Source organism: Herpailurus yagouaroundi, unplaced genomic scaffold (assembly GCF_014898765.1).
Source record: "Herpailurus yagouaroundi ecotype Mexico unplaced genomic scaffold, PumYag 186, whole genome shotgun sequence".
Lineage (NCBI taxonomy): Eukaryota > Metazoa > Chordata > Mammalia > Carnivora > Felidae > Herpailurus > Herpailurus yagouaroundi.
Window position 1 is genome coordinate 41,421,571 of NW_024412417.1, and position 16,228 is coordinate 41,437,798.

General features: G+C 50.6%; 1 protein-coding gene across 6 annotated transcripts in view; it reads right to left on the minus strand.

The window, feature by feature from the left end:
• Positions 1-16,228, minus strand: part of ZFAT (zinc finger and AT-hook domain containing) — a 351,032-nt gene that overhangs the window by 161,134 nt on the left and 173,670 nt on the right. For all 6 annotated transcript variants that reach the window (XR_005796642.1, XM_040494478.1, XM_040494480.1 and 3 more), the window contains 2 exons: positions 9,930-11,401; positions 8,906-9,138 (listed from right to left, as the gene is read on the minus strand). Coding sequence is in view for 5 of the 6 variants with exons in the window: in XM_040494478.1 (XP_040350412.1) it covers positions 8,906-9,138; positions 9,930-11,401 (1,705 nt within the window). In the remaining variant the exon portion in view is untranslated. The remainder of the gene's footprint in view (positions 1-8,905; positions 9,139-9,929; positions 11,402-16,228) is intronic.

Genomic DNA, 16,228 nt, shown 5'->3' on the forward strand with positions numbered 1-16,228 from the left:
AAATAAATGTTGAAAAAATAATTAAAAAAAAAAAAAAAAAGAAAAAAAAAGAAAACCTAGATGGCCTTGAATATGATAACAACCTGTTAGATACAACAAAAGGCACAATCCATGAAAGACTGAATCAATAAACTGGGCTTCATTAAAATTAAATTTTCTGCTCTATGAAAGATGGTGTCAAGAGAAGAAAAAAAAAGTCACAGAATGAGAGAAAATATTTGCCAAAGATATATCTGATAAAGGACTCTTAGCCAAAATATGCAAAGAACTCTTAAAAGTCAACAATAAAAAAAAAATTTTAAACAAGCCAAAGACCTAGACAGCTCACCAAAGTAAGTAAATGAGGAGACGCTCCACATCGTATGTCATCAGGAAATGCAAATTAAAGCAAGAATGAGATACTACTATAGACCTGTTACAATGGCCCAAATCCATAATACTGACAAACAGATATACTGTGGTACAACCAAACAATGGAATATACTCAGGACTAAAAAGAAATGAGCCTTCATGCCATGAAAAGATGGGAAGAAACTTACATGCATGTAACTAAGTGAAAGAAGCCAGTGTGAAAGGCTACATGCTATAGGATTCCAACTGTATGACATTCTGGAAAAAAGAACGATGGAGAAAGTCAAAGGGTCCACAGTGGCCAGAATGCAGGGGGAAGGGAGGGATGAACAGGCCGGCAAGGAGAATTTTAGGTGAGTGAAACTACTCTGCATGGTGGACACACGTCATGATCCATTTGTCCAAACCCTCCGAATGTACAGCACCAAGAGGGAGCCTTAATGTAATTAACTGCAGACTCTGGGTGTGACTAGTGTGTCAATGCCCGTTCACTGATTACAACAAAGGTACCACTGTGGTATGGGATGTCAATGGTGGGGAAGGTAGTGCACGTTTGGGGACAGAGAAATCTCCGCACTTTCCGCTCAATTTGCAGTGAACCTAAAACTGTTCTAAACAATAAAGTTTGAGACAACACACAAAGAGTGCTTAGAACAGAGCCTGGCCTATGGTGAGCACTCAATAAATCTGAAAGACTCTGCTGCTGTGGCTGCAGCATTGCTATCAATGCAACTCAGCCTCAGACACCAGACTTTCTTGGGGGCTAACGCAGCCTGGGAGTCTCCAAGAGGGAACTGAGCCAGCACCCTCCCAAATTCCTTTGTGGTTTAGTTGCTGCCGTTGCAGAACCTCTCCTGAGGGTGGTGCTCCCCAGAGCACACTCAGGAGAAGGGTATTTAAAAACAAAAACAAAACCTAATAAAGTCCCCCTGAACCACCAAAAGGTCTGGATGCACTTCCCACAAAACACCTGGGTTCCAAGTAATGTCTGCCAAGCTCAGGGGTCCCAGGGGTCCAGGCAGCTCTTAGGGAAGCTGCCCTGAGCTTTGCACGCAGCCAATGCCACAGACTTCCACGCAGGCTACATCGTGGGCTCAGGGCTGCTCGGGATGTTTCTGTCACTGTCCTCCTCTGTCCTTGACCCTTCCAGGTCACTCCATCACTCCCTGGGTCTGCACACAGGAACTCGGGCTCACAGACCGTTTGGAAAGACACCACTGGGCCTGGTGCACGTCCTGGAGGAGGCCTGTCAGCTGCCCCCAGTGCCCTCATCAGCAGAGATGATAGAGGCGTTCAGAAGGGCTTTGAAGGAGTTTACAGTGATCTCCCCTGAGTCCTTGCTATTTGATTTTTTTTTTTTTTTTTTAATCTCTGATAGTCTGAAAGCAATTTATCTTAGAGCTTATCAGGGCCCCTCATTTCTTGATGTCTTTGAAGATTGTCAGAAGGACACAGGCGGTGGGAAAGGGTGCTGGGAGGAGGGCGCACTCTTAGGACTCATTTATTTCTTTTTTCGACCTCAGTTCCGTGCCGGAGATGAAAACCCAAACTGACACAGCAAACTTAAAAAGAGCGGTTGTTAAAAGAGTTCCCGGCAGAGGCGGAGAGGGAGAGGCCCGTGCGGTAACAATGACGGTCAAGGAGCCCAGACCTCGGAGTTTGTTTGCTCTGGTGGAAACGGCCTTCAAAGCAACACAGGACCCTTTGAAAGAAGAAAGGCATCAGCTAGAGTCTGTGGCCACAGTGTGGGGCGCCGGAGTAGCCCCAGGGCTTGGGCGTAGGCTCAGGCCCTGGCACTCTGCCTGGGTGAACCTCACCTTGGTCAACAGCTCTACAGCAGGTGCCCTGGCCCCCAGAGCAACTGGGCAGTTCTCAAGTCTGAAACTAGCAGTGGGTGGAGAACGGCAAACCTGCCCCTGCCACCAAGGGAATTCACTATCGCATAATTACCACTCCTATAAAATATCTGACATCAGGACGCCTGGGTGGTTCAGTCGGTTACGTGCCCGACTTGATTTCAGCTCAGGTCATGATCTCAGGGTTTGTGGGTCGAGCCCTACTTGGGATTCTCTCTTTCTCTCTCTCAAAATAAATAAATAAGCTTTAAAAAAGAACAAAAACTAAAATAAAATATTTGATATCAAGTTCAAAAAATAAGGTGGGAGACTGCACTCTGACCAATTTCTCAGGAATAAAAGGCTATGGTTATGGGATCTGCTGTCCTCCATGGACTCACTCTTTCATTCCTCAGACGTTCCAAGGGCCCCTGTTACGTGCCAGGCCTTGCGTGGAGGACAGAGGTGTGAGGCACTGGCCCTGGCCTCAAGGGGCCCGTGAGCCACTGAGAACTGCCAACACACAGAGGCAGAAGGTATGACGAAGGCAGAAAAGGTGACCCTGAAATGGGGACTGATTTGAACAAGCTAGATAAAAGCCCCAAACGTGCTCCATTTAGAAGTTTGACTCCAGGATCATCCTGTCCGCTGAAAGCAGTTCTGTTGTGCCAGGCCATGCCCTCCAATTCTGCACACTGGCCTTGCTCACGGAAGCTGCATTTTTCCACCCAGGAAGCTCTGCCAGCCCTAGGTCCCCAGGGCTGCGGATAAATGCCCAAACACGGTGACACAGAAACAAACAGTCTGCGATCACAGAGGAAAAGTCCATCTGGCTCCCGGCCCTTGGAAAAGGAAAACCTCATATCCAATCGCTTTAGTTCAATAATATTTTCCTCCACTTAAAAAAAAAAAAAAAAAAAAAAATGACAAATCCATTTATTTCCAGAAAGATCCAAAGGGTGGGTTCCTCTACTTTCTCTGTGTTTTCTTGACAAGATATTATTTTACTTTACCTCCAGCAAGTACATGCAAGATGTTTTAAACATGTGTACCCTTGTAGCCAAAAACAGACCAAGCACTTTTCAAAGACCGGGCAAGCGCTAATTTCAAACACGTGCCAAGAGACCACCACGCCCTGGATGGACGGACGGATGCGTCCTCCACCGGCCCAATACTACCGCTCTCCTCATCCTGCTACTGGGAAGGACGAGCTAGCTCAGACCCGCCTCTCCCCTGGACACCCGGACCTGTGCCACGCCCTCACATCCGTCATCCCCGAGTCCCCACAGCAAGCCTGGTGCGCTTTGCAGAAGCGAACTCTCAGAGAAGTTCGGAAGCAAAGCCACAGCCTTGCGAGGGGCGGAGTCAGCACGTGACACCAAAATGTGCCCGTTCCCAAGGGCGGGCGGGCGTGTGGCTGCCACGGTGCCCTCAGATCGGCTGGATACCTGTGAGGTATTCTTGGAGAGCGCCCAAGCTGGAGATAAAGGGAAGAGACGGACATATCCTGAGCAGTCACCATCTGCTCTGTTTCCTGCCATTTCAAACGTGTCCATCAGGAGGGACTGAAGGCACAGATTCCCAGGTCCCCCTCAAATTACAGTGGGGGCAAGAGCCCGGCGACCTCTCACCCCGTGTGATTCTGATTCAGGGTGTCATGAGTTACATCAGCTGGGTCAGCAACTTACCAACTTCTTTCCTGGGACCCACAGGGGGCCACCCGTTTGGCAATGTGGAAACAAAGGCCTCAGAAAACAAAACTTAACTCTGAGTCAGGGTGACTAAGACTGGTGATTTCTATTTTATTCTACCAAACTTCATTCTTAAGATATGCTCACTAGTTGTGCTCAACTTACTAGTTGAAATCCACTGATTTCACAACTATCCAAATGGACCATGACCTAGGGACTGAAAAAACTGACCTGAGTGTTCCACATATACATACTTTTTCAAGTTTATTTATTTTGAGAGAGAGAGAGCCATGGGAGGGGCAGAGAGAGAGGGAAAGAGAGAGAGTGAGAATCCCAAGCAGGCTCTACACTGTCACAGTGCAGAGACTGATGCGGGGATTGAACTCACAAACTGTGAGATCGTGACCTGTGCTGAACTCAAAAGCCACCCAGCACCCCTACATATATTTTCTAATTTACTCGCCACAACCCCAAGGGGCAGGAGATGGTACCTAATTTTCGCGTTACAGCTGAGAAAGCAGAGGCTCGGCAAACGCCCAAGATCACAGGGGTGGATACGAGGTCTGAACTACAGCACATCACAACCCAAAGCCCGTGGCACTTCATCACCGCCGGGTTCTCCTAAGTCTCCCCTGCACAAAGTCTGCACAGTGCCGTAAAAAGTGGGCTTGCTCCGGCAGCATCATTAACTGCCTCCCCTGACTGGCTCTCCACACGACCTGGATGCCAATACATCCTGGATGCTAAGTCACACCATCTGGTTGCTCAAGAGAAGGAGGGTCTACAAGGAGAGACTATATTCCATGTACTCACACCTTCTGATCATTGGGTGCATCATTAGCTAAGAAATGGTGGAGAGTAGGGGCGCCCGGGTGGCTCAGTCGGCTGAGCGTTCAACTTTGGCTCAGGTCATGATCTCGCGGTTCGTGGGCCCCACCCCGCGTTGGGCTCTGAGCTGTCAGTTCGGAGCCTGCAGCCTGCTTCGGATTCTGTGTCTCCCTCTCTCTCTGCCCCTCCCCCACTCTCACTCTGTCTCTGTCTTTCGAAAAATGAATAAACATTAAAAAAAAATGAAAAAAGAAAAAAAAGAAATGGTGGAGAGTCACAGAAATAGGAACTCAGCCAAATTATCCCAGACTCCTATTACAACTGGGATGGACCCGGATGGAGGCCCATTTGGGGGGGGCAGGGGGTCAGTCTGAAATCTCCTTAATTTTGCACCGCATGGGAATCTGTGTTGAAAATGCATAAGTGTTGGGTCAAATGCAAAAGCCCAACCAGACTCTTGACACACCTGGCCCATCTCCCTGGGTCACAGGTAAGGGAACCAAGCCCCAGGCCGAGGTGAGGCCACACAACACCACTCTCCCAACTCAGGTACACCCTTCCCTGACCAGAGTCCTTGGCTCGGCACCTTTACGTCACAAAGCTCACTTGTGCTATCTTGTGGGACCCTCACCACGACCTTGAGAAAGCATGTATGTTTATATATATACCCAATACAGTCCCAGTGATTCACAGGAAACGCTGTCAACATCCTGGTGGGAATACAGAAGGCTTCCCCTTGGCGTGTGCTGCCTCTCTGCTTGCCTCTCTCGTGGCCGAAGCCTACTCATCAAGCTTGGAACCCCTCCTCCGGGCAGCCCTCTACCTCGGCCGGGACCTCTCTGGGGCGGAGTGGGAGGAGGAGAGCGCTCTGTGTTCACCTCACTTCCCTCCTCATTGCCCTACCGCCATTACTGTCCCCTTGCTTGTCCTCCCATGCAACAAAGAGCACCTTGAAGACAGACCCCGGGTCTCACTCACATCCAAAGCCCCAACGCCCGGCACGTAGACTGCGGCGCCTCTGACCTGTGTCGTGAGCTTCAGAGCAGCAGTAGCACATTTACCTTCAAAAGTGTCTCAGATGGGGGCTCCCATGAGGCTTAGTTGGTCAAGCATCTGGCTCTTGACTTCAGCTCAGGTCATCGTCTCACGGTTCGTGGGATCGAGCCCCGTGTCTGGCTCTGTGCTGACAGTGTGGAGCCTGCTTGGCATTCCCTCTCTCACTTCTCTCTCTGCCCCACCCCTGCTCGCACACTCTCTCTCTAAACAAATAAACATTTTTTAAAAAGTGTCTCAAATGGAAGAACTGCAAATATTGGGGGGGAGGGAATGAGATCAAACATCAACAACGTCTAAGAAAACACGAGTGTTCATGAGAATCACGAGAACACCCTGTTTTTATAAGGTCAACAGAGCCACGCTCCCTTACTCCCGCTCCTCTCTTGCAGTAACGTTCAGGGATGTTTCGTTGTTGTGGCACAAGACACAGCACGGACAGTATCAACACAGCCCCCGCTCTGATGGGACAAAGTGTACCCCCACCACGTTCCTTCCAACGGTGTGCAAGTGTCCCAGGGGCCCCTCAGAAGGACGTGGCTGCCGTTCATGACCCACCATGCAGCGTGGGCAGTGACAGGAGCGTGGCTCACAGATAAGCACACAGGCCTGAGCTCCGCCCACCCTGACGGCCAGCGTGATGGGGGGCAAGCTACCGAACGACCCCGCAGAGAGGGCTCCTGATCCGCCCCGGGGAGGAAATAATCCCACCCCCCGGAAGAGGTGTGAGAGTAAAGATTCGAGGGTCCAGACCACAGGACGAAAACAGAAACCGTTCCTTCCCTTCCCCAGCACCCACTTCCCCAGCTGCCTCAGGTGTCCACAGTAGAGAGAGAAGCCTCTCAGAAGGAAGAGTCGCAACCACAGGGAGTTGGAAAGAGAAGCTTCTCTAAGTGCAGGATTATCAAGATAAAGGAAAGCACGTGAAATTGGGGCTTAAGATCTTAGGACATGTTCCCGGCATGGCCCTGCTGACCCTGAGGACCAGGGATGTGGCCAGAAGGCTGAGTACCAGCATCCAGAGGCAAGAAAAGCCTGGGCTGGACCTGGGTCCCTGTGACACACGCGACAGGCAAGGAAAATGGGCACAGGATAAACAGGCGGCCGCACACACTGCCGAGCTCTTTCCCAGCCTCCTCCTCGGGGTCGACCTTCAGCCTCCATTTCAAAGTCTCTCAGGGCAGAACAACAAGACCCAACATGATAATTACAGTAAGTAATAGCAATTGTTAACAGTCAACGGCACGTGGTGCTGACTCCACGTCAGGCATTGTTCTAAAACGTTTACGCATGTTCTCTCACTTCACCTTCCCCTGAGGATGGGTAAACCGAGGCATGGGGCAGTTACATGACTCATCCTGAAGTCGGATGCATGGTAAATGGGGGAGCCAGAGTTTAAAACACACGGTCTGGTTCCTGGTCTTCACTGCTACCCTCCAAGGCTGCCCCCAGCACCCTGTCCTCACGTCACCCTCACTCAGCTCCTGGCTTCATGTGCGTTTCTAGCAAAGTCATAGCCATGATTTCTGCCACCCTGGTTTTCTCCACCCTAAGATGGTACAGGAATCAACACCAATCTGACAGCTATTCTGGAAGGAAAGAGAAGGGCGTGCCTTCATGCCCTATCCAGAAAGAGGGACAGAGAACATGTGCCAAGAGGTCCCAGGTCACATGTAGTAGCGAGCACACAGTCAACAGCACAATCACTGCTCCAGGTTCTTGCTCCAGAACTTTCCATGTTATCCTCCCAGTAACCCTAGGAGATCTATATACATACACAAACACATGCGTACATCTGTGTTCTGCATTTGCAGGCGTGTGTAATACACACACGTATACGCGTGCGTACGTGTGAGTTTAACACGTGCAGTCTGTGCACGTACGTGTATACACGCGTGTGCGTGTATAAAATGGACATACACTGGGGCGCCCGGGTGGCTCAGTCGGTTAAGCATCCGACTTCAGCTCAGGTCATGATCTCGCGGTTCATGAGTTCAAGCCCCGCGTCGGGCTCTGTGCTGACAGCTCGGAGCCTGGAGCCTGCTTCGGCTTCTGTGTGTCTCTCTCACTCTCTCTCTGCCCCTCCCCACCTCGCACTCTGTCCCTCTCTGTCTCTCAAAAATGGATAAACGTTAAAAAAATTATTTTTTAAATGGACATACACTTTTTCATAGGTATTTTATACAGAAAGGCTACCAAATCTCAGAAAGGACAAGTGACTTGTCCCAATACCCACAGCCAGTGTGAGTGCTGGAGACAGTATCAGAACCCAGGCATCTAACCCTAAAGCATGACCCACCCACTATACCTACAGCACCCTGACTTCACCCTTAGTGACCAACTGCTATAGCATGGGTGATCTCTGTGCCCGAACAGAGTGGAAGCAGGCCCAGCTTCTGAAGCCTCCTTCTGAGCCGAGCCGTCTGTGATATAAAAAGGAAAGCCATTAACGCGGAACCACGCCTGGGGCCAGCTGTGCCTCCTTTATCACGTGAACAAGGCTCAAACCACACTCGGGTGTCAGCCCCTTGAGTTACATGAGAATTTGCAAAACTAAACAGTCATTCATTGTGTTACGTCACTTTCCACCGAAGAATTAAACACACTTCACCATTATGAATATGGACAGCATCTTGGCTTAAATGATCGCCTTTCTGTTTTTAAATAAGAGCGCTTCACAGACAATCCCTCACAGAGAGTCGACAACAAGTAACACAAGAGGACACCAGCGTCGTCGACATTTACTGCGCTCTCCCCGTGAACCAGACACTGCCCCCCGCCCCACGGGCACCACGGCATGTAACCTCTCAGCGGCCAGGGGCAGCCCTTCCTACTGCCACTCCTGCTGCTGATGATTCTTTACGATGTCACTTAAGAAAGCCTTGCTTTAGTTCCACGCTGTAGCTCTTCCTTCTGGAGATTTTCTCTGATGCTGAACAGTGGGCCCAGAAAGCAAATCTGTTCCGCCTCATCATTTTGCAACGTATCTGAGACTCTGCCTGTGAAGGGGGTCCCGGGGCGAAGCCTCCTGGGAAGGACGCTCGCGTGCGGGCTCACGGGGAAGCGGGGCACCTTCCCATGCGCACAAAGGTTAGAAAGCAGGGGGCAGCGGGGGCAGACAAGCTGCTGCCCGGGCTTACTACTTACCAGTTCCGTGTGAACTTTAAGATGTGCCTGCAGCTTGTATTTATCTGGAGTTGAGTAGTTGCAGCCATCGGTGGGACACTTCAGCAGGACGTTACTGTGTTTCTGAATAACGTGGCGTTTAAGGCAGTTTTTGGTGATGGAGGAATAATGGCACTGGGAGCAGTGATACAGGTGCTCCCGGGTGTGGGTGCGCACGTGCATGTCAAAGTGCACTTGGTACCAAAAAAGTTTGCCTAAAAAAATATCGTCACGTGAGAACAAGGAAGTTTCTTTCAGACTGAATTTGATTTCCTCATTATTATTTTTTTACTACTATATTTGTCTCCCTCTCCGGCTTGTCCGGGTCACCCTTCACGCTTTCCTCACTTCTGCCTGGAAATTGCTTTTTAGAGGCGGGAGGCTGTAAACTTTAAGGGTGCTACGCTGTTTGCGTGACATCAGAGCTAGGACAGGAGGAAACAAATGTTTCCTGAGGACCAATTACAGCACCAGATGCTGCTGTGCACTTGCCTAAATCAGGGCCTCCGACCCCTGCCGACACCTGGGCCAGAGGTGGGCTCTCCCACCACCCGCGCTGCCAGCTCTCGGGGAGCCTCAGGGGCCGTGCCTGCACGGACAGCTGCGAGGGCTCCAATCGGGGCTCTCTACAAGGAGCTGCAGGGAGAACAGGGCCACGACTCAAGCTACACTTTGAACTTGTCACGTACCAGAAGAACCATTCTTCTCGGTTCAAGTTCCGGCAGCAGCCGTGAGAGAGACCACTGCGTGTGCCTGCCCCAGCTAGCACCGCTACCTGCCCCGCCATCCTGGCCACCTCCATAAATACGCCACATGCTAAACTGTGACACAGGTGGCCGCCTCCTACTGTCTACAAATGATGAAGGACAGCTCGTTGACGAGTGGTTCTTTGCAAAGAGACACGAGCTCAAACCAAACACGAGGTGACCCAAAGCAGGCTGGGGACGGGCGGGGCTGTAGGGAACGAGCGCTCAGCCGGCTGCTTGCCCAGCGCCGCCCTCCTTACCGCAGTATTCACACTCCAGGTCCCCGTACACCTTCCGGATCCTCTCGCACAAGCCGGTGTTCATCCTTCTCTTCTGTAAGCCATCCAGGATCTTCATGAACGCACTGATGCCGGCCCGGTGCTCGGAGGCCGGACTGCAAGAGTCAGGCTGCGGCGGGGCCACGTCCCCTCCACCTGCTACCAGAGGAAGGTCCGAGGCCTCGCCTGGGTTTGACCTGAGACACCTACTAGGATCTGGTCCCTCGGACGGGACGGCAGCCATTTTCTGCCCTGCCTCTGGGGGGCTCTCGGCCCCCCGCGCGTCCAGGTTCGCTCCCGCACTTCCGGCCTTGGATGGCAGTGATGGGACTTCTTCACCCTGAGTCTGGGAGGAGGCTCCGCGCCGGGCGTCCAAGGTCTCCTCGGGGACGGGGACGGTGCGAGCCTCAGCAGGGGAGGGATCACTTTTCAGTAAAAACTCCTCGGAGACCACCGCCTGAGAAGGAAGGTCCGAGGCGTCCGCGGCGGCTTCCAGCCCGCAGGGTGGCAGGGCGGCCCCCCGGGCCTGGGGGGCGGCCAAGTGCGCGGGCGGGGCGGGCTCCTGCGCGGCGGCCTCCGGCTCCTTCCCGGCCCCCTCGTCAGCCCCCTCGCCGGGCCCAGCGTCTGCGGGGCAGGCCGCCCCCTTGGGCGCACTCACGCCCGGGAACACAAACTGCTCCTCCGCCAGCTGCGGCTGGCCCCCCAGCGCTTCCTGCTGCACGTCCCCGCCCGGCTCCAGGAGGCAGAAGCTCTGGTTGATGGAGCTGGTGAAGAGCCCGCCCTCCTGCACCGCCCCGTGCGCCTCCCTGATGTGCGAGCGCAGCCGGATGGAGCTGACGAACTTCTTGAGGCACAGCGCGCACACGTACACAAACGGGTGCTTCCGCACGTGCAGCTCCAGCGCCTGGTACTTGGTGGCCCCGTGGCCGCAGAGCTCGCAGGCGAAGGGCCACTTGTCCCCGTGCACCAGCATGTGGCGGTCGCGGTCCAGCTCGTTCTTGAACTTGCGCTCGCAGATGTGGCAGTCGTACAGCAGCTGCCGCTTGCCCTCCCTGGTGAGCAGGCAGAGCTCGTCCAGGGCCTCCTGCACCTTCCGGTCCTGCGGGTCGTGCGCGTGCCGGACGTGCTTGATGAGGTTCTTGACGTCGGAGTACTTCTTCTTGCAGAAGCGGCAGTGCTGCTTGACCTTCTTGTGCACGCGCTCCACGTGCACCTTCAGGTGCCCTTTGCTCAGGCAGGTGAAGGCGCAGTAGTCGCAGGCGAACTTCTCGCCCGTGTGCTTGCGCAGGTGCACGTTCAGGTTGGCCTTGATGGCGCTGGCGTAGCTGCACTGGGGGCACTTGTACGGCTTCTCGTTGGTGTGGATCCTCAGGTGCGCCTGCAGCGAGTGCTTGAACTTGAACACCTTGTTGCAGTACTCGCAGGTGAAGATCTTGAGCTGGGTGGGCCCTAGCCTGGAAACAGACGACAGCACCGTTACCCTTGGAGACGCCGCACCTCCCTAAGGACCGTGAACTCCTTCTTGGGAACCGAACGCCAAAGGCTCAAAGTGACCCAAACGGCCCTGAGGCTGGACGGAGGCATTCATTCGGCAACAAGCGGGACCGACCGGAAGGCCGAGTATGGACCAGGCGCGTACAGAGACTGGAGCTCACGGTCTGGGGGAGGGGAGACAGGTGAGCACATGCTTGCACGACAGTGGGGCAAGTGTTGATGGGAACATGTGCGGGGCGGGGGGGGGGGGGGGGGAGAGAGAAAGAGACATCTAACCTGGATTCAGGTAGTTGGGAAACTTGCTAAACAGGAGATGTCTGAGTTGAGGCTTGCAGAAGAGGGAGGCAAGAGGAGAAAGAGGGAAGAGGGATGTGTCACTCACAACGTACACAACAACCAGCTGTGCTCCAAAGCTGACCTGTACGTCTTCTGGCTACATGACCCGTCATTAACGGAACGAGCTCCGTCGGCTCCGTGAGACCAGATACAATCTGCTTGGGTTTGTCCACCAGCTTCAACAAGCCAGACTTGCTTGTTCATTCAACCAGCTCGTCCCTTGCTGCCACCCGTCAGTGAAAGACCCGCATCCCTACGTCCTCCCAAGGCAAGTGAACGGGCCTATCTGACTGGTCGCCTGGACCTCATGAGCTGAGCTCCAACTTTCCCCTTCTTGCAAGGACGGTCTGCCCGTGAACAGCAAGTGGTACAGTGAGTGCTTAGCTAGGTGGGCATGCGTGGGCCTGGCCAGCAGCGGTCAAGGACTGCAGGTGAGGCAGGTGCCCAGGAACGGGAAGCTCCGTGCTGATGAGCACCACGCCGTGCCCCCCGCGACTCCATCAGTAACAGAGCTGGTGCTCCAGTCTCCATCGTCCTCCTCCTTTACCACGGCTAATTTAGAGCTGAGACGGGGAAAGAGGGCTGCTGTTCAACTGCCGTTTATTAACCTCATGAATAATTTATTAATGCTTGTCATTTATGAATACCTGCCAGTGTGTTTCAAGCGCTGTGTCAGATTTTGTGTGTGTGACGGAGAATAAAAGCATGGTCTGCCTCATGGATCCTTTCCCTTTCAATATGGCCATGTGTATGAGATGGTAATAACAGCTAATAATCACTAAGGATGTGTGAACTGCCCAGCCCTACACTGACTATATTTATTTCTAGCCTCGTTACACCCATTTTGCAGATGACAAAACTGAGTCTGCGCCCAACATCATACAGTTAGTAAGCGGTGACGCCAGGATTTGACCCCAAGCAGACTCTCTGCCTCTAGAGCCTGCGTGTTCCTCCTCCTCCTCTATAATGCCAGCAAACACCACATACACCAGTCCCCCTCCCCAAAGTAATTGTATACACAGAGAAAGTCCCCTGTACGGGACTTCCAGTGCCGTTGGAATAGCCCTGCCTTGTTTCTGAAGCCAGTGAATGATGGCCACTCAAGTACTATAGCATGCACTAGGGACAGGAATTGACAGATGACACACAGGCAGGTGAGGCCTCCTCTCCTCTGTACCTATACTCCCGCTGGACAGTATGTCGAGGTTGTCCATGAAGGTCCTCAGAAACACTGATAATCTCACTCAATGCTCTTGACCAGAGCCCATTAAGCTGTATCCACAGGAACTGCAAAATCTGTATATATGGAACTACCCATTCAACTATGCTTGATCAACATAGGTTGCCTTGTCTTTAAATTAAAAATATTTAAATCGATTGTAGTTCATAAACACCAGAGGGTACAACTCACATAATGTAATTAAAATATTCAAATTTGAAAGTTAGCACTCTGCCTGCATGCTAAACCCAAGGCTAATGTCAGGAAACTAATTTGGATCTTTCTCAAATGACAAAGAAATCCAGAAGGTGATAGATTTTATTGTTATCAAGAACACTGGAGAAAGAAACCCAAGATTCAAAACGTTAATTAAATAAACAAATCACAGTACTTTCTCCTCTAATGCAAGATCTAAATGGTCTTAGGAGAATCTTTGGCTCTGACTTTTTTTTTTTTTTTTGTATTATTACACAGAAACCTGATAAAGCCCTCCGTGCCCTGTTTCCTGCCAAGGGGAATGAATCTGATGAAGATTCCAAGAAGCCTACGTCAGACTCTCAAGCGCAAGCCTTACTAACTAGGACTGTGAACTGACACACAGGGCCACAGTGTCCATATGACGGTTTTTAAATTACTTCACTCCAAATGTTCCCCATGCTGGGAGAGAAGCACTCTTACCAGTGCATTTTAGAAAGTTATTCACTTCTGGGAATCAATTAAAGGAAAGAATACAAAAGGTACTCGAACAAAGGTGCTCACAGTGAAAAGCTGCTTGAAGGTCCCAACATAGGGAACTAGTTTGTTAGCACATCTGTTTTTTTCATTCATTCATTCACTCATTCATTCATTCATTCATTCATTCATTCAAAACAAGTATTCCAGGCACTGGGGACACAAGAGGAACAAAAACAAACACAACTCATTCTCTCCTGCAGCTCACTTTGTGGAGGAGGTTACAGGCCAGACTAACAACCACGAAAAGGAGCAGATAAGGACTACCGCTCCCTGGTGTGATGGGAAAAGGCAGGATCCTCCATGAGCCTAGATCAGGACCCACCCCAGGCAGGCTGTCCCGAACACTGGGCACTTGAGCAGAGAGCTGAAAGGTGAACGGGATAACCAAGCCAAGGAAAGGGGAGGCATCTGAAATGAGGAAGAGGCATTTGCAAGGAGAGGTCAAGGAAGTACAAAGGGCCCGGATGGCTGGAACACCTGCTGGGGCCCAGAGACCACAGGGAGCACACGAGGGGACAAGGCTAGAGAAGAGGCAGCCATGGAAGGCCCTGTAGCCAAGTTCTTCTAGCATCTGTGAGGTCTTACAGGATACAATCAGATGGGCCATTTTACCAGGTCTTATTCGCTTTGATGTGAAGAGCTGAGGAGATTACAGAACATCCTCGTGACGTTATAGCGCCGTCACCACAAAATAATTTGTGAATAACGTGAGTAACGGAGGAAAGTAAGAAGTACAGTGAGTAGGTCTTAAAGCAAAATATAAAATTGCATATGAAATATAAACTCCATTTTATAAAACATACGGGCCCAATAAAAGGCTGGAAGGAAACACATTAAAAATATTAACAGTGGTGGGGCGCCCGGGTGGCTCAGTTGGTTAAGCAGCCGACTTCAGTCCAGGTCATGATCTCACAGTTTGTGAGTTTGAGCCCTGCGTCGGGTTCCTTGCTGACAGCTCAGCCTGGAGCCTGCTTCAGATTCTGTGTCTCCCTTTCTCTCTGTCCCTCCCCACTCACACTGTGTCTCTCTCTCTCAAAAATAAACATTAAAAAAATATATATACATGTGTATATATGTGTATATATGTATCTATATAGATACATATTTATGCATCTATATAGATACATATGTATACATATATGTATATCTATGTATATACATATCTATATATCTACATATACAGATATGTATATATATATATAAACAGTGGTTATAGTACAGTAGTGTGATTACAAATGATGTTTTTTCTTACAGTTTTCTGGACTTCAAAAATTTTCTACAGCAAGCACCAGTGTCATATTGGTGTGAAAACCTAACTGATCTCTTGGTGTAACCTAGAAGTTTGTGTCTATATTTTACAAAGCAACATCATCATGCCAAAAAAAAAAAAAAAAAAGCCTCTTTCATAACAATTGTGTAATTTGTGCTATACTACTAGAATGCATGACAGCTGAAATATAGCCAAAACCTGTTGATTAAATATTGCATAGATTTGCTGGCTAACCAGATGACCAGTTAGCTGAACCCCTCCCCAGCAGATTTTGAAAGAGTGTGAAAATAATTAGCTAGGGTCTACAAATCAACTTAAGTTGACACCAGAATGTTCTTCAAACTTAATTCCATGACAGTTCTGCCAAAGGAATGAGTATTTTTACAACTTCATCAATAAATTCGGTTGCCCACAGCTGCAAGCACAGAGGACTGAGGCTACGAATTAATGAAGCATCCCACATGACACCATGTTCATATGGTTTATCATTTATTCTCACCACTAAACTAAGTCAGATTGTACTAGACGATCTTACGGCTGGAATAACAGGGGCTCAGAGGCACATCCGCTTGAGTCAGATACAACAGAGCAAAGGCTTCCTCCACGCAACAGGGCGTCTGTCCTGTTCTCTCTCATCCCCAGTGCCTGGCACATAACGGGCGTTTAATCTGTCGAGCTGAACCGTGGTAGAAAAGTCTAGAGCCAGCCCAGGTCTGTTTGGCACTAAAAGCTACGCTCTCTTCAAGAACGCCTCATTTCCCCTCTTCTAGAAACAGAGGAAACCCACTGGCAACTGGCATTTTCTTTGTCTTTCGTCTCGGCTGGGAAAATGTTTGCAGAGCTCAGGTGCAGTTTGCTAACCCCCCACCCCCACCCCAGCAGGTACCTATCACAGGTGGTGAGACGGAGGCCCTGGGGAGGGTATAGAAAAGGCACCTGGGCATTCACTAAGGGCTGTCAAGTGACCCAATGTGTGTGGAGGACGGTTTTCAATGTTGGTTACAGTTATAAGTTCTCTACTGTTTGAGACAGCAATTTCAATGCTAGCAATTCACCCCACAGGAAGTCGTGAAGAAGAACCAAAAGACAAAGGTCCGAGACCCTTGAGCACAACATTGCCCATCAAGCAAAACCTGGCTATACAAACTACAGTGCACCCTATTCAACAGCAGATACTTTTTTAAAACTATGTATCAAAAACATTTTTTAAGGTGTGGTAAGTTTTGT